The sequence below is a fragment of the Acinonyx jubatus genome, chromosome E3 (genome assembly GCF_027475565.1).
Source record: "Acinonyx jubatus isolate Ajub_Pintada_27869175 chromosome E3, VMU_Ajub_asm_v1.0, whole genome shotgun sequence".
Lineage (NCBI taxonomy): Eukaryota > Metazoa > Chordata > Mammalia > Carnivora > Felidae > Acinonyx > Acinonyx jubatus.
The window spans coordinates 25263220-25280593 of NC_069398.1; the positions used below are offsets into that span (position 1 = coordinate 25263220).

Consider the following 17374-nt stretch of genomic DNA (forward strand, 5'->3'; position numbering starts at 1 on the left):
GCTGATGACACATTTGGGGAGAACACAGCCGTGCCCTCTCGGAGCCGAGTCTGGAACCAGTGAGGAAACCGCTCACCAGTCATGACGCAAAACGTTTACGCACTTCCACGATCGTGATGTTGCTGTTCGAAAACATTTGGGGAGCTAGGAGGGCAGGGGTATTTATTTAGTTGGGGAAATGAAGGAGGCTTCCCCGAGGAAGTTTCTTGTGGACCGAACCGTCTGGAAAGAGGAAAGACGGAGGCAGAACAGAGGAACCAAGAGGTATTGGCCTCTCATTACTGCTGTAACAAGTTCCTACCGGGGCAATGGCTGAAAACTGTGGGGACCTGTCCCTCCTCCGGTTCTGGAGGTCAGAGGTCCTAAAATCGAGAGGTTAGCGGGGCTGGCTCCTTCTGGAGGCTCTAGAGGAGAACACATTTCCTCGGCATGGCCAGCTTCTAGAGGCTACCTCCACTCCTTGGCTCATGGCGCCTCCTGTGTCTTGAAAGCCAGTTCAGTGCAGCTTCTCTCTCTCTCTCTCTCTCTACCCCCCACCCCCACCCCATCATCACATCTTTTACTGTCTCCAATAATCCTGTTTCCTTCCTTCCTTCCTTATAAAGGACCCCTGTGGCTACTTTGAGCCCACGTGAATGACCCAAGATGGTATCTCCATCTCAAGGCCCTCACCACGGTCACCTGCAAAGTCCCCCCGCTGCCATGCAAACTACCGTATCCGCAGGTTCTGGGTCAGGACACGGACATCTAGGCGGACCGTTATCCTGCCTCCCACAGGAGGTGACGGAACCAGAGTTAGACGCCTCCTTTACCAAGGGGAAAACAGATTTTTATGGATGGCTTCTGTGCCCCCAGGGAATATGACAGCCACCACGGTGTGGCGAGGTCGCATTTAATCCTCCTGTGACCTTAGAAAGTGAGCCGTGCAGTGGTCACCCCGCTTCTCACGTGGACAGAGCACAGGAAGCGGGCACTCAGCGCCGTGCCTGCCCCGTGGTGAGACCTCAGCAGACGGCGGCGGGGAGGGTGATGCGGCAGCAAAGGCAGTCCCCCGTTGTAGGTGTGCCCCCCCTTCTTCCATCCACTAGCCCTCCCCCCCAACAGCAGGCGGACGAGCCATCCCCACCCCGACCACTCGCCAGATTCCTCCGGCCCCACAGCCCAGCTCTCTCCTGAGCCTCCAGCCTCCAGATTCCAAGCCAATCATCCCGAAGCGGCACCAGCTTCCACTGGAATGTATGGAAAGCCAACGAATTCGTGATGCCCCCCCGACCCACTGAATCAGAAACACGGGGGATGGAGCCACACTCCAGGTTTTGGCAGGCTCTCTGGGCGGTTCTGATGCTGCTCAAATAAGAAACTGCTTCCTCTTCGGGCCCCTTCTTACCCTCCCGACCCAGAGCTCAGCTGGGCTCCTTCAGGGCCGACCTCTTGTGTCTCCACTCGTCCACGGTCAGACTCCTCCCGCTACTGGGCCTCGAGGAAGGCCCTCACCACTGCACCCCACAGGGCCTTTGCACAGACCTCGTAGAGGCAGGCGATGTCCTCCAGCTTCTCTCTGGCCTGGGAGCAGGAGCAAGACCTTGGCCTAGCTAGCACTCTCCCCAGCACTCTGTGCGTGTGTGCATGCGAACGTGCGTGCACATGAGCATGGATGCCTGTGCGCCTGTATACGTGTGTGTGGTGTGTGCACGTGTGTGCATGCATGTGCACGCGTCCCCCCCACACACACTCCAGGCTGCAAACTGCTCCGGGGCAGGAAGCGAGTCCCAGCAGCGGACCCAAGCAGCGAACAGAGAACGGATGCTAGTCGGCCAGACGTTAAGCACAGGCGACGCGAACGAGGCGACCTGGATGTCACCGACGCACTCGTGCGGGATTCCGGGCACGCTCTAGGGATGGAGAAGGGGCACTCACCTTCCTCACCACCGCGGTGGCCCCTTCTTGGGTGGCTTTGGCGGCCACGGCACGGCTGATGGGCGAAGAGGAGGGCGGGCTCCGTCTGTCCTCGGCGCTGGGACCCAGCGGCCACGGGCGCCATCCCGCGCCGGAGCCACGACGCTGCCGCCTGCGAGAGCTGCCTGAGCAGCAAGCGGGCCGGGCTTCTTCGGCGGCGTTCCACCCGTGCTCCACGCGGCCCGAGCGTGTCCGCCGAGGGGCGGGGCGGGGCGGGGCGGGCCCCAGAGAGGGTGGCCTCCAAGCGCCCACCCGCCGGGCCTTGCGTCCTCCACAGCATCCCTGCGTGTCCCGGGAACCGGTTCCAGAGCCAGAAGGGGCGCCCCACCGAGCAGGGGCAGCAAGGGCGAAGCCGCCGCGTGTGCTGCCCGGGCCACGCTCCGTGGACTCCCCTCCCCATCCCACCCCTGCAGGGGCTTCTCGGAGGGCCCCATCACATTCCAGGTGCTTCCGGTTATTGCAGTCCAGTCCCGGCACCGCTCGTCTTCTCCTCTTCTCGCCAAGGTCCTCGAGGCGGGGCCGGAGGGCGCTCTTTTGGTTGCTTCCACGGCCCTGGCCCCTCTGCCGTGTTTGGGGTGCCGAGAAGGAGCGGTTGCCTTGGTAACGAGCAGCCCCCCGCCGGCGGGTCCCGCTCGGAGGTGGTCTTCGTCCTTCGTGGCGGTCCCTGCAAAGGCGGCGCAGGTGTCGGTCAGGACGAGGAACGGCCGCCGCCACCAGGCCCCTCAGCAGCGTCCCCCCCCCCTTCCCCACCACGCCACGGGCTGGTGCGCATGCGCCGGGAGCACGCGCCGTCCTCCGACCGTCCAGGTGCGGCTCCGGCAGAAGCCAAGAGACGGAGCAGGCGCAGCCGCCGGGCATTGCCTCGGCCCAGAAGTGATTCAGTCACCTGGCCGGAAGTAGTCAATGGCCCCAACTGAACTTGAGGGAACGCTAGAAGCGGTTCGTGGACTGCGGAGCGAGCGCTGTGTTTACCCAGGGTGCGCGGCGGTGTAAGTAAAGCTGCACGCAGCCTGCTCCATGCTGGGGGCAGCCGCAGAGAGAGGGACAGCCAGCAGGCGATGCTCCCAGCCCCTCGCACACCCAGGCTCGAGTCCCCCTCCACCTTCTCCCCGTGGAGCTAGCCACGGAATCCCTGGGGTCTCCTCCCAGAGCCGCAGAGAACTGGGCCGGGGGGCGGGGGGGGGGGTGTCTCCCCCTGCAGAATTCCCTACACCGGAAGGTCCACAGCCACGTCAATTTTTCCCAATAAACCCACCAGCCCATTGCAGGCCAGTCTGATGGTAGGGCCAGAGTCCACGAGCTGACTCACAGCTTAGCAAGGGCAGGACCGGGGAGGACGCCCCCCGCCCCACCGCCGCCCCCAACCTCCTCCAGCGAGCCTTTCCTGCTCTCTCACTTGCTCCCGGGACAGGGGAGGGAAATGCCACAGGGAGGCCCTGGAGAAAGCCCTTTACCTCAAGTTATGCCCCTTCCCTTCCCTTCCTCTCCACCGTCAGATGCCATAGACCCAAGGAGGGGCGGGAAGCAAAGACTGCATACCTTGGAGATACTGCAGGTTTGGGTGCAGACCATTATGGTAAAGCGAATATGGCAATAAAACAGGTCAAGTGGCTTTTTTGCCTTCCCAGTGCGTGTAAAAGTTATGTTTACACTAAACTGTACCTATTAAGTCTGCAATAGCATTATGTCTAGAAAAACAATGGACAGATCTTAATTTAAAAAATACTTTGTGGGGCGCCTGAGTGGCTCAGCCAGCTAAGCATTCAACCCTTGGTTTCGGCTCAGGTCATGATCTCACCACTCAGTTTGAGCCCCACGTTGGGCTCGGCGCTGACAGCTCAGAGTCCGCTTGGGATTCTCTCTTCCCCTTCTCTCTCTCTCTCCCTCTCTCTCTCTCTCCCCCCTACCCTACTTGTGCTCTCTCTCAAAATAAATAAATAACTTTAAACAATACTTTATTGGTAAAAAATGCTAACCATCATCTGAGATGAGAGGGAGTCATAATCACTGGTCACAGATCGCCTTAACAAATACACTAACGAAAAAAATGAGCAATGTTGCGAGAATGACCAAAATGTAACCCCGACGCACGAAACGAGCAAATGCTGTTGGAAACGTGGCACCGAACGACTTGCCCGACACAGGGCTGCCACAAGCCATCAAGCTGTAAAAAACACAGCATCCGCAATCCGCACCAGAGGGAAGCACGCTGAACCGGTGTTCTTGTACCGTCTGTCTCCAAGGGGGTGGGTGGCCCCAAAAATCTGCAGCTCTCCGTGCAGTGTGAGGGGCGCGGTAGCTTCTTTCCCCAGCCAGAGCAACAGAAAAAAAATCCTGGCTAGCCTGTTCCACCATATCCGCCTTCCGTGTGAGATCTTACCAGAGTGACACGTTCTGTAATTAGCAGAAAAGGGTCACACAACCCGGTGAATGCAGTAAAAACCACTGAGCTGTACGCTCTCAAGGGGTGCACTTATGGTATGTGAATTGTATCTCAACGTTTTGAGAGTGGGTGGGAAAAAGATGTCACCAGAAGACAGGATTCCAAGGCTGGAAAGAGCTGAAAGCCACCAGACTGGCTGCTGGGGGGGGGGCAGCCACCTGCGCTGCGCACGCGCTGCAGCGGCTGGGGCTCCCTGGGTTATTAATGGGGGACCACTGCCACCTAGTGTTCACACGGATGAACAGCAAGAAAAGGAGAAGCCAGGTGGAGGGGAAGGGGGGGGAGCGGAAGGCGGGAGAGGGGGCCCAAGCAGCCCACACCCCCGAAAACGTTCACACCTTCCCTCCTCCCGGAACTACACACCAACAGGATGCAGTGGCTCAAAGTAGCCAATGCCTGATTCTTGGGTAGCTGTGTAAACAAAACTTGGTGAGTAAGATCCAAACCCACTTCTCTGTGATTATACTCACAAAATGGGGGCGGCTCCAGGTCCGGAGGGCTCCTGCACCTGCTGTGAGCCTATGGGGCTCCTACTGCTTCTAGAAGCTTCTATGGTTGTCTTAACCGAAAATGGCGGGCCCATCAGGAAGCGCACACTTAGTGCCCACCTGGCCAGGTGGGCTCACCCAGAGGAGGGGAGCAGGCCAGGTGAGGAGCTGGTACCCTAGTGCCCCTGCCCCGTCTACAGACCACCTGACCGGCTCCAGCAGGACCCCAGGCTCCGGGAAGGGTGGGGGGGAGGGCGCGGAACAGAGCTATTAGTTCACAAGAAGACCCAGAGAATGAGACAAAATGTAAAACCTTTCAGAGTTTTATTTGCCACCAGCTTCATTTTTTTCATGCATCTCCTATTATTCCTGCCAGGAAGGCGTAACTTGCTTGGAAAGCATCAGACCAACCCAACCTGGGGGCCATCCCACAAAATAGGACATTCCACAAAATAGCTTCTCAAACGTACCAAGATGGAAAGAAGACAAAGAGAGTTGAACTAGTGCAGGTGAAAGGAAAACACACACAGGGCAAGTACCGTCTTGGATTAAATGCTAGATCAGGTGAGGGAGAAAAAGGATCTCCAGGAAGGACCGTCTGGGGGAGAAAATGCCAAAACGTAAATATGTCTGTAGAGTAGACAATGGTATTGTACCAAAGTCGAATTGGACGACTGCATTTCGACGGAGAACGTGTTTACTCTTCTGATACACCCGCTGACGTATTTAAGGGTCAGAGGAATGAGGTCTAAAACTAAGCCTCAACTGGTGAAGGGAAAAAAAAGTCATGTACGTGCTAGAAGCAAAATGAGGCAAAATGTTAATCGTTGGTCTTTATACTATTGTTGCAACAGGAAGTTGGAAATGATTTCAATTTTTTTTTGAAGATAGCAAGATCCAGCCCGGGGGTCCCCAGTTCCCACTCCCAGGGTCAGGCACCCTCCGAGGGGCTTGTAGCTCAGACGCGGTGTGGAACAGGCCAGGCTGGCAAACCCGGGCTGCAGGAGAGGCTCCGGCCTCTGGCTCGCCTTACCTTTTTCTCTGCTCCTTGCTGTCCCTCTGTCCCTCTGTCAGTGGGAGGGTGACCTCCTCCTGTCCTTCCCTGATTCACAGGCCGGTCCTAGGTGCTGTGCCTCACAGGGACAGTCCCAGCCCATGATTAGGTGCCTCCCAGTTCCCAGGTGACCTTGGGTAAGTAATTCCACCCCCCCTTGAGTCCTGCTTTCTGTACTAGTAAGATGGGGCAGCAGCTAAGACGAGGTGCCATCCAGGGCTGGGGGCTGGGGTGGGGCCTGGACAGAGAAGCCCTAGGAGGGTCCCATGGCCCTCAGAGTCACCTGTGGCGGGCAGGGGTGCAGGGAGGGGCGGGAGGAAGGAAGGCACACATCCCTCCCTCCATCACATCAGAGTCTGTACTTGTGTTTTAGCTGCTTTGCACCCTGTAAGGTGGGAGATGGGGAGTAAGAGCTAATAAATCCTGACCATGGGCTGGCAATGCCAGTAGGGAAGAGGGGAGACAGGTGCCTCGGCCACCCCCTCTGGGTGCGCCAGCTCCAAAGAGAAAGCTGATTTTAAGCATCCTTACTGCCTCCCCGGTCATCTCAATATGGGCGGTCACCCCAAACCTCCTTGGCTTCCAGGTCCCAACAAATCCGCAGGCTCAACTCCACGGGCTTTCTCTGGCCACACGGAGGAGTTTCCAAGGCATCTGAACTTGACCGGGTCTTCACGTGTTGCGCCCAGCCACCGACTCGCGCTTCCTGCCGGGGCCGAGGCCACTGGAGTCGAGGGTCCGTGTGCTTTAGGTTTTAGTGCCCCAAGCTAGAAACCAGGTCAGCCCAAGCTCCTCTCCAATCCGCTCGCCCCACATCCGATCCGTCTCTCAAATTGGTCCGCAACCCAGAGCTCTCCTGCATCCCGGCTGCAAGTTCCTCGGGCACATCTCCTGCAGCAACTTCGGCATCACCCGTCTGCTCCCTGGTCTTGCCTCCGAGCTGCATTCGTACTGTGGCACCATCCACCTAAACGCACGCGTCTGAACCTGTCCCTCTTCCTTTTAGAAATGTTCAGCAGTGCTCAGGCTCCACCCCACCTCGGCATGCTTCATACAAGGGAAGAATATCCCAGAAACTGTTTACAGGTATTTTATATCTCGTTCCTTGTTCACTGCCTTGGGGGGGTGTTTTATGTTTCAGATCCGCACATATCACTTAAAATTCCAAATACACTTATATGGGGGCAGCCAGCCTGCTCAAGTCTTTTCCCCACGGCGGGGCACAGTCTGAAAATTGATCACCGCCTCAGGCTGAAGACAGACTCTGCTTTGCCCAAAGCCATCCAGTGATGGAGCCAGGTGTCAAACTTCCAGACTGTCCGACTCCAAAATCAGTACATCCTCCCGGCTACCAGGCTTTCCTGGAAAAGGCAGAAAAGTCAGGAACAAAGTGAACTGTTAGTGGGTGCAGAGAACACCCACTGTGAATGGAGGGACCCCAGCCGTGAGGAGGGGTCAGGGCTCAGCCTCGGCCCCTCCCTGACCTCCCCGTGGAGGACGGAGGGGAAACGGACTGGACTGTTTCTCAGATCAGGACAGTTTGCTTTGCTTTGCTTTGCTTTTCCTTTTTCAAGTGTATTTATTTATTTTGAGAGAGACAGAGACAGTGCAAATGGGGAAGGGGCAGAGAGAGAGAGAGAATCCCAAGCAGGCTCCATGCACCCAGTGCAGAGCCTGACGTGGGGCTCGAACCCACAGAACTGCAACATCATGACCTGAGCCGAAATCAAGAGTCAGATGCTCAACCGACTGGGCCACCCAGACGGCCCCAGGACAGTTTTATTTTCAAGTGAGCCCATCTGTTTCTCCCAGGGAAAGAATCTTAAAAAGTTATAATCCTAAAATCCATGAAGCTGTGTGTTACCATCTACTATTCTTTGTGGAAAGAATAAAGCTATACAAAATTTGGCCCTCCTGGAAAATTCTGGATTTGCCCACCAGCTTCAGCCTCTAGACGAGTATAAATCCCACGGACTGCTCAGTTCCAACCACCCCCAAAAATGTCAGAAATTGAAACCACCTGAGAGGACTCTGGTCTGGGTAGGCACCGTGGTAAATGCACTGGGGGTACTTTTGTTTGTTTGTTTGTTTTTATTTTTGAGAGAGAGACAGAGTGCGAGCAGGGGAGGGGCAGAGAGAATGGGAGACACAGAATCCGAAGCAGGCTCCAGGCTCCGAGCTGTCAGCACAGAGCCCGATACGGGGCTCGAACTCACGAACCACGAGATCATGACCTGAGCCAAAGTCAGACACCCAACCCACTGAGCCACCCAGGCGCCCCAGCACTGGGGGGTACTTTTTAAAGTTGCTCTGAACTCACCGTGGAAAGTAATTTATGATGTAGACCACAGTCCCCAGTGGCCACTCACGCAAGCTGACGCTGACATGCAAACCATCATTTCCATCAGGCTTCAGTTTTGCACCTTAACTGGAAGCGGGCCACATGAAAGATAAACAAAAAATATGATTATTTAAAAGTTTAATTTAAAATGATTGGGGGGGGGGGGGAGCGCCTGGGTGGCCCAGTCGGTCAAACGCCGACTCTTGATTTTGGCTCAGGTCCTGATCTCACAGTTCGTAAGTTCGAGCCCCGTGTCGGGCGTGGAGCCTGCTTGGGATTCTCTCTCTCCCCCCTCCCTGCCTCCCCCACTCGTGCTCTCTCTCTGTCTCCCAAAATAAATAAGTTAACTTTAAAATGAGTTTTTAATTTGTTTTCCCAGAGACCACGTACAAATACAGCCTGGTTCACAACCCCAGCTCGGGGCCACCCTGGTGTTACCTGAAGGGACACGTGGTGGCTGTCATTATAGGCTCTCGCTCACATCCCCTGGCTTCCTCCGCTCAGACTCCAGCCTGGGGGCTTCTGTGCCCTGTTGCCAAGTGGGCAGACTGGGGCTGGGGGCCTGGACCAGCATAAAAGCCTCTGTCAAGTCTCCTTTCTCCTCAGCATAAAGTGTGGCCACTACCCCCTGGGTCTGTGAGGTTTCTGACCGTGAGCGTTCTGCCTGGCGGATTGGGACTTTAGGGGATAAGACCCAGTGATTCTGGGTGGACCTCTCTGGACAGAAAGGACAAGGCCCTGCCCTCTCACAGCCCCATCAGCTCTGTGGCCAACCTGGGGAGAACCACAGGAGCAAGAAGGGTCCGTTTGCCCCCACAGACGAGCGCTCAGACTCCTGAGACAGATGGACAGATGGATGCATACAGACACAGACAACTTCCCAGCAAAGGTCCGCTGTAGGTGGGGGTATTATTTATTCCAATCTTACAGATGAGGAAAGTGAGGGCACAGAGAGGTTGAGTCACTGGCCCAAGGTCACACAGGCAGGAGTAGAAGGGCCATCTCAACAAGCCTGCTTATCAACTCCCAGCTGAGCCCCCTCCACAGGCAGGATGCCACTAACCCCTGCCTCACTTGGGTCAAGGACCGGGGACAGCCGCCTCCTTCCTGGGAGGGGGCAATGTGGTGGGATGGTCCCCAAAGATTTCACAAGGTATTTTTGGCCGAATGTCCCCCACCTCACCTGGGACACAGTGTTTGCACCCAAAACCTGAGCCCCTGATTTCTAGAGCCAAGTGGAAAAATATCTCCCAATCCAGCTCAGAAGTCATCGCTGCCCAGGAAAGAGAGCAAGACAGGCCAGCCCAGTGCCTGCCGAGTCCCACCCCCGGCCCAACCCAGCCCGGACCAGACCAGGAGCCCAGCTCATCCAAAGACATGTAGGACCAGTCCACCTGGTCCTGCCAGGCCAGAGGCTGGGCCCATCAAGCCGCCCATCCCAGCAACTAAAAATGTCTGGTGTGGAACCTTCCAGAGCCCGGCCCTGTGCTTAGCACAGCCCAAGAGACATTCAACCAAAGTCAGAGCCAACACCAGCCCAGCCCAGCATAAAACCTGAGTTACTCAGCTCCAACCCCCCTACGGCCAGCAGCAGGTTCACCCCACCCCTTCGGAGGAGCCAAAGGAGCTCAAAGCTTCACTGGGCCCCCCGCCGTGCAGCCCAGGCCAGGCCCCAGCCCAGGGGGCCCCACCCAAACAGCCTACGAAACAGCCCAGCCCGAGCCAGCTCCCCTCTGCCTAGCCCGGCCTGACAGATGCAGAGGGGGAACCTTCCAGAAGGGATGAGCAGGAGGTCTGGGCCTTCGTAGAGAGAGCTGGCTGAGCAGACCTCCTCCGGGCTTCCAACCACAGCCCCCAGCAGGCGGAGCCGCCTCGGGGCCACACTCCCATCGAGGTAGAGAGGGTGGTGTCCCTTCTTCCCCAGGCCTGTGCAGGCTCCCGGGAAGGAGCTAAGAGTATCGAGAAGAACAAATCCAAGACTCTGGACTTCCAAGGTTTTCTGAGCAAGAACTGGGCATCTGCTGGCTTCTCTGGGTGGGGAGCCACCAGGGATGGGGGGAGGGGTGGGGAGGGAGGACCCTGCATCTCAGAAACACAGCAGGGATCCTGCTTCAGGGACCCTCGGATCCTCCCCGCTCTAACTGGAGCTGTGAGACCCCAAAGTCCAGAAGAACCCAAGGTGGCTGAAAGCCCAGCCAAGCGGCCTCAGGAAGCATCATGAGTGATTACACTGTTGCCTTTCTCCTCTGGAGTCTGGGTGATGGATGGTTCACAGGACTGCCTCTGGAGCCAGATGATCTGAAATTTGAGTCCTGGCCCTTGTCTCCTACCTGTGTGACCTTGGGCCAGTGTCCCAACCTCTCTCTGGGCCCCTACTTCCCTTGGCTCTAAGGCAAGAAGGAATAAACAGCATCTCCCTCCAAGGGTGCAGTTTGAGGTATTTAACCACCAGTGTCAGGCAGCCACCAACCATGCAGGACAAACCCGTGCCGGGACTCTGAAGGGCCGGGAGTTGACCATTCCGATGGGCCTCAGAAAGGTCCGGTGGCCAGGGTACCTGGGGCCACATGACGGCTGTGTGAACAGAGCCACAGGATACAGCTGGTTAGCTGTTACTACTCTATACCAAGGAGTTTACAAAATCCAACTCCTGTCCGAAAGTCTTTCGTGTTGAGTGCTTACAAGTCACGCCATAAATTTATATTTTTTGATGTTTATTTATTTTTGAGAGAGAGAGAGAGACGGAGCTTGAGCAGGGGAGGGGCAGGGAGAAGGGGAGACACAGAATCCGAAGCAGTCTCCAGGCTCTGAGCTGTCAGCACAGAGCCCGATGTGGGGCTCGAACTCACGGACCGCGAGATCATGACCTGTGCCGAAGTCGGACGCTTAAACGACTGAGCCACTCAGGCGCCCCATCACACCATAAATATTAATTAAGCATCTACTATGCGCTAAGTGTCATGCTAGGACAATTGCCAAAAATTATAAGAGGTCAGTGATAGAATATTCTATTACCTATTTTAGAGTTTTCCTCCCTCCATTTTGGATATTTTTGATATCCAGCATAAATGTGTACATGACGTTTTTCCAAATTGCTAAGAAGTTCTTTAATACTATAAATTAAGTAATCGGGGTGCCTGGGTGGCTCAGTTGGTTGAGCATCCGACTTCGGCTCAGGTCATGATCTCACAGTTCATGAGTTCGAGCCCCAGCATCGGGCTCTGTGCTGACAGCTCAGAGCCTGGAGCCTGCTTCAGATTCTGTGTCTCCTCTCTCTGTCCCTCTCCTCTCAAAAATAAATGAGCATTTTAAAAATAAATAAATAAATAAATAAATAAATAAATACACATAAAAGATTGGGGCACTGGGTGGCTCAGTTGATTAAGCATGGGACTCTTAACCTTAGCTCAGATCTTGATCTCAGGGTTATGAGTTCAAGCCCCCTGGTGGGCTTACACACACACACACACACACACACACACACACACACACACACAATCTGACAGTAGTACAATTAAAATGAAAAGGGACCTGCTGGTGTGAATAATTGTTGCAAAGTTTATCAACAAAGTGCTCATTTCAAAGTCTTAAAATGACACTACCATGAGTCTGGCGGTGGAAACCCATCAGAATAAGCCATTTCCTCCAAAGAGGAAACTCACTTCACACAAAAGGGAATGCCTGCTTTTGAATGGTTTAACCTTGAGGCGACCCAAAGAAATGCAAGTTAAAACTACCATTGGGGCGCCTGGGCCGCTCCCAGTTAAGCCTCCGACTTCAGCTCAGGTCATGATCTCGCGGTTCGCGGGTTCCAGCCCCGCGTCGGGCTCCGTGCTAACAGCTCAGAGCTTGGAGCCTGCTTCGGATTCTGTGTCTCCCTCTCTCTGCCCCTCCCCTGCTTGCACTCTGTCTCTCTCTGTCTCAAAAAAATGAATAAGCATTAAAAAATAAAAATTTGTAAAAAAGAAAAGCTTTGTTGTCCAAGGCACTGGGATGCGAGGCTCCTTTGCAACAGCAGCCGACAATGGTTACCCTGCCCGTGCAACTACACACAAGTTTTCTACTTACTTGCAAATATCTCTTGGCAGCCTCCACAGCCCCCCGCAGGAATATTCCAGTAAATGACCAGTCGCTCCTACACGCTTTGGAACAGCTCCGAGAAAGTCCCTCCGAACGCTCAACATCAGCAATTTCGGAGACGCCTCCCTGCCTAGGGACCGCCCCCCAGATGTCAGCTGTCGCCCGAAGCCAAGCGACTGGCCACCCGTTCAGTCCCTGAGACGGCACCAAATGAACATTTTATGGACCTGTTCAATTGCAAAGCAATGCAGGCAATTAACTTCGATGGCGGTTTTATGGTGGAAAGATGTTGCAAGCACGGGCCCCCGGAAGCAGGGCCGTGCGTCAGTTCAGGAAACGCAGCTGCCAAAGCCCGGTGGGGTCCATCATCAGAGCAGGTGTGGAGCTCGGATCGGCTGCTCGTGGCCAATGGGGCTGCACCCAATCTTGCCCGCAGTCACCTGGCACTGAGCCTGGGGCTCCATTCTCCCAGCAGAGGTCCTGGAAAATGCTGGACTGAACCAGCACCCCCCACCTGCCTCCCGCGTAGCATGGGGTGATGTTGAATTCACCCCCAGAGGGATGGATGGGTCATAAAAATCTGGTATGTTCAGCCTTGCTGACCTAATCCTGTGCCCACAGCAGACCCACTAGACTGCTGTGCAATTTCACGTCAGACATCTGTGGGGTAGCATCTATTAATGGATGAGAAAGAGAGAGAGAGAGAGGAGACAGGATTTGGGCCACTGAGAGGCGGGGGGCGGGCAGGAGAGGAGGGCGGGCAGGCTGGCACCCCCTCCCCAGTCCAGAGGAATTGGCATGAGCAGTGTTCCCCCAGCAACAGCCTCTGATTGGTCCCCGTCTGTCCACCAGCTGATTTGGGTCCTGCACAGCCTGTTCTCAGTCCCCCCGCGGGGCAGAAACGTGTAAAAGAGGCCGGGAGACCCCGCTCAGGCCCCCTCCCCAGGGCTGGAATGGATCTTGAGAAGGACTAAGCATTGAAGATGGTGATTCCCCACGCATGCCCCAGCCCATCTCTGTACCATTCACAGCAAAGTGGTATTTTTCAGAATGACACTCAACTTTATTTTTTTTTTATTTTTTTAACGTTTATTTATTTTTGAGACAGAGAGAGACAAAGTATGAACGGGGTGGGGGGGTGCAGAGAGAGAGGGAGACACAGAATCAGAAGCAAGCTCCAGGCTCCGAGCTGTCAGCACAGAGCCCGACGCCGGGCTCGAACTCACGGACCGCGAGATCATGACCTGAGCCGAAGTCGGGCGCTTAACCGACGGAGCCACCCAGGCGCCCCGACACTCAACTTTATTAATGCTAGAATTGCAAGGGCCTCTTTCTGGATTCTCTGATTGCAAACTTCTGGGTGAGCTTGTCAAAAGCAAGCTCTCTTCTGGCTCTACGGGTGTATGTGTGCACTTTTGTGTGAGTGTAAGAATGTGCGTGTGTGTGTGTGTGTGTGTGTGCTCCCCAAAGTCACTCCCTCTGTGGAGGGCCTCAGACAGGCTCTGTGTCCTCAGGGAAACCAGGGAAAGCCATGTGGTCTGGGGAAGTGGCCAGAAGGCTAGGAATACCTGCAGGGCAGAGGGGGTGGGGGGGTGGGGCCTGGAGGCAGGATGCTGGACACGAGGAGGGCGGTCCTGAGGCCTGTCAAGGCCATCCCTGGATGCCGGGCCAACCACATCAGGTCCCAGCAGAAGAGCAGACGAAGACCAAAGACCAGGAGCCACCAGCAGCGGTCACAGCACACTGTCACCACAACTGAGCTCCGTTAGGCGATACGCTGTCCTCTTAATCCGCACAACCATCCCCATGCACCTTTGTCCGCAGCTTTCCAGATGAGGCCTAGAAGTTCCGAGAGGTCAAGCGACTTTCCCAGAGTCACACAGCTAGTAAGCGGGGGAGCCAGAATTCAAAGCCAGCCGGCATCACTGCACAGGCCGTTCTCTTTTCTCTGTGCTACCTCGGGGGAGTGACAAAGCAGGTCTCAGAAGTGGCGGGACGGAGTGGAGGCCGGGGACGAGGAAGTCACATGGGCAGGCAAGGAGGGTGCAGGGAATGAGAAAAGTCCGTGATAAAAGGCCCTAACGGCTCTTCCCGGCCAAGGAGCGTCTTGGATGGAGGCATCCCGGGAGTCGGGCCAGAGCCCCCCGCCCCTGGGCTGCCCCCCCATCTCCTGTCGAAACAAAAACGCCGAAGTGCCAGCAAAACACATTCCTGCTTCCTCAGCAGCTGACAGTCCGACCCTTTACGATCTCGAGTCCCCGGCTGCAAACTTGCAGCGATGGTCAATCCGCTCCCAAGGCCTACGGCTGCAGCAACAAAGTAACACATTTCTGAAAGTCAGTGAAGTCCTGGCGGCCTCCCGGGGTGCCCTGAAACTACAGCCGCTGCGATGGCCGGAGAGAGGCCGCGGGACTGGTTGTATTTCCTGGGAGAAACCGGCTACACGGCAGGATGGGTGTTCAGTTCGCCGTGGGGGGGTCGTCCCTTCGGTGGCTCATCCTTAGCAAACCTTGGGTTCGTTCTCTTTTGCTAAAGGTTTGTCCTCATTCTGCCTAATGACTTCTCGTGCCGGCATTTGGTGCTCCTCTCTCCGCTGTGTGTGTCCCCCCTGCACCCAGCCTGGGAATTCAGACGCTCCTCTCCCTCCGGGAAGGGTCTGAAGAGGCAGCTCGGCCCCGGCCCAGCCTGGGCCCACCCCCCCCCACCCCGGAGGGAGGGACGGTTGTTCTGGGCTCTTCTGCCCCACAGGGCACGAGTCACTTAGGCAGGCTGCAGGGTGGACAATCCTCCCACCAGAGACGTGCTACCTCTGGAAAGCAGGGAACCGTCTAGTCGCAAAGAGCATCTAGGGAAGGACAAATTGCCCTCCCCGTCCGGGGTCAGGCCTCACACAGTGGCTACGTCTGGGGTGTGAAGGGACCATACTCCGCACCTGTTTTAGGTGTAGGATTTGACTGCTTTTGACACATGTAGGCGCGCATGAACCCGTCACCCATCAAGGTAGTGAATTCGGGGGCGCCTGGGTGGCTCCGTTGGTCTGACTTTGGCTCAGGCTGTGATCTCGCGGCTCGTGGGTTCAAGCGCCGTGTCGGGCTCTGTGCTGTCAGCGCAGAGCCTCTTTCAGATCCTCTGTCCCCTTCTCTCTCTGCCCCTCGCCCCTGTCAAAAATAAACAAACATTCCAGAAACAAAAAAAAAGATAGGGAATTTATTGCTTATGCTCAGTGGTTTCCTCCTGTCCTTTGCAATCCTGCCTCCCATCCCTCCCCACCTTCCATCCCTGTCCCCAGACAGCTGCTAACCTGCTTTCTAATACTACAGATGTGCTTTCATTTTCTAGAGTTTTCTATAAACGGACTCCTGCTGTATTGCTCTCCTTCATCTGGCTTCTTTCACTCAACGTGATCATCTGAAGATCCTTCCGTGTCGTTACATGTGCCACTAGCTTATTCCTTGTTATTGATCGGTAGAATCCCATCACCCAATTAAACTACAATGTGTTTATCAATTCACCCGTTGAAAAACGTGAGCATTGTCTCCAGTTGCAGGTATTAATTATAGCAGTCCTAGGAAACTAAGACAGTCCCCAAGATGCACCCGATGCCATCCCATCTCCCTGAGTATGTATCATGGTTCACTTTAAGAAAGAGAGATCCTGGGTGGGCCTGACCTAATCAGGCATGATGGCTAATTTGACAGGCCAGTGCCCAGATATCGGGTCATGCATTATTTCCGAGTATGTCTGTGAGGATGCTTCTGAGAGACCTTAGCATTTGAGTTGGTAGGCTGAGTAAGGAAGACGACCATCGCCCAAGTGGGTGGGAACCGTCAAAAGGCAGAGGATAGAGAAATTCTATTTCTCTCTGCTTGACCACTCAAGCTGGGACCCTGGTCTTCTGCCCTCGGACCGGACTTGTGTCATCAGGGTTTCTGGTTCTCAGGCCTCTGGATTCAGGCTGGAATTTATATCATTGGCTTTCCTGCATTCTTATGGGACTTCTCAGCTCCATAATGCCATTAGACAATCCTTATAAATAAATCTTAATTTGGATATATATATCCAAATATGTGTATATTACAAATATCCAAATATGTGTATATTAAGATTCATATATAAATCTTAATTTGGATATATATATCCAAATATGTGTATAGATATATCTGTAGATATAGATTCTCTAGGATATTCTAAAATATCTAGATATTTAGAATATCCTAGAAAATCTATATCCTATATCTATATCCTAGAATATCTACATAGATATTCTATAGATATATCTATATATCTATATATAGATATATTAGGATATCTAGATAGATAGATAGATATTCTACTTTTCCGGAGAACCCTAAGTATTATGCCCAGTACTGCCCACCTGTGCCCATGATAATGAGCCATCTGAATGAAACCTGTCACCACCTGCATTTGAGGCCAGTTGTGCAGAAGGGCTGGGGAGAAAAGGTAGACAGCTAATGAGTGGCTGACCAAACAGGGACCTTCTCTGGGAGCAGAAAGCGGAAGCAGACAAATGATGTGGTTCAAATCACAGACGCAGGGCAAATCCAGAGGTCAGGACCACACGGCTAAGAGAGTAACCAAGAAAAGCCAGGTCGCTAAGGAAAAGTTCCTCCCCAGCGTGGCGGTCTCCACGACTCAACTCAAGGATGTCCTCAGGGCTGTGCTGTACAATGACCCTCCCCGCGCCACCCCTGTGACCTCTTCAGGGGCCAGGAAACGCTCTGACCGGCAAGACCGCATTTTTAGACGTTGCACAAATGAAAGAAGCCGCTTTCCCGCCATGTGGGTAGATCAAGTTCACCGGCAGTCGGCAGAAAACGATGTCCTCCAAGGAAAACCGGCAGCTGGCAGCCTGACCACGACCCTCCTCAGGTTGCCGGTGTCTCACTGGTGACCTTCGTGTCTCACTTGCAAATTTCAATTCCACGGGTCCTGGAAAAAGCAACAAGGCAAACCTGGGAGGGAGGCTGCTTGAAATCCAAGATGGTCAAGTC

At 54.9% G+C, this 17374-nt stretch overlaps 1 protein-coding gene across 4 annotated transcripts in view; it reads right to left on the minus strand.

The window, feature by feature from the left end:
* LOC113594491 (uncharacterized) overlaps positions 1 to 12691 on the minus strand; it is a 563365-nt gene extending 550674 nt beyond the window's left edge. For 3 of the 4 annotated variants that reach the window (XR_008294752.1, XR_008294753.1, XM_053213785.1), the window contains exon 1: positions 1918 to 2825. Coding sequence is in view for 1 of the 4 variants with exons in the window: in XM_053213785.1 (XP_053069760.1) it covers positions 1918 to 2814 (897 nt within the window). In the remaining 3 variants the exon portion in view is untranslated. Of the gene's footprint in view, positions 1 to 1917; positions 2826 to 8261; positions 8370 to 12350 lie in introns of those variants that run through there. The other variant, XR_008294754.1, reaches the window with a different exon arrangement.
* Positions 12692 to 17374: the final 4683 nt, after the last annotated feature.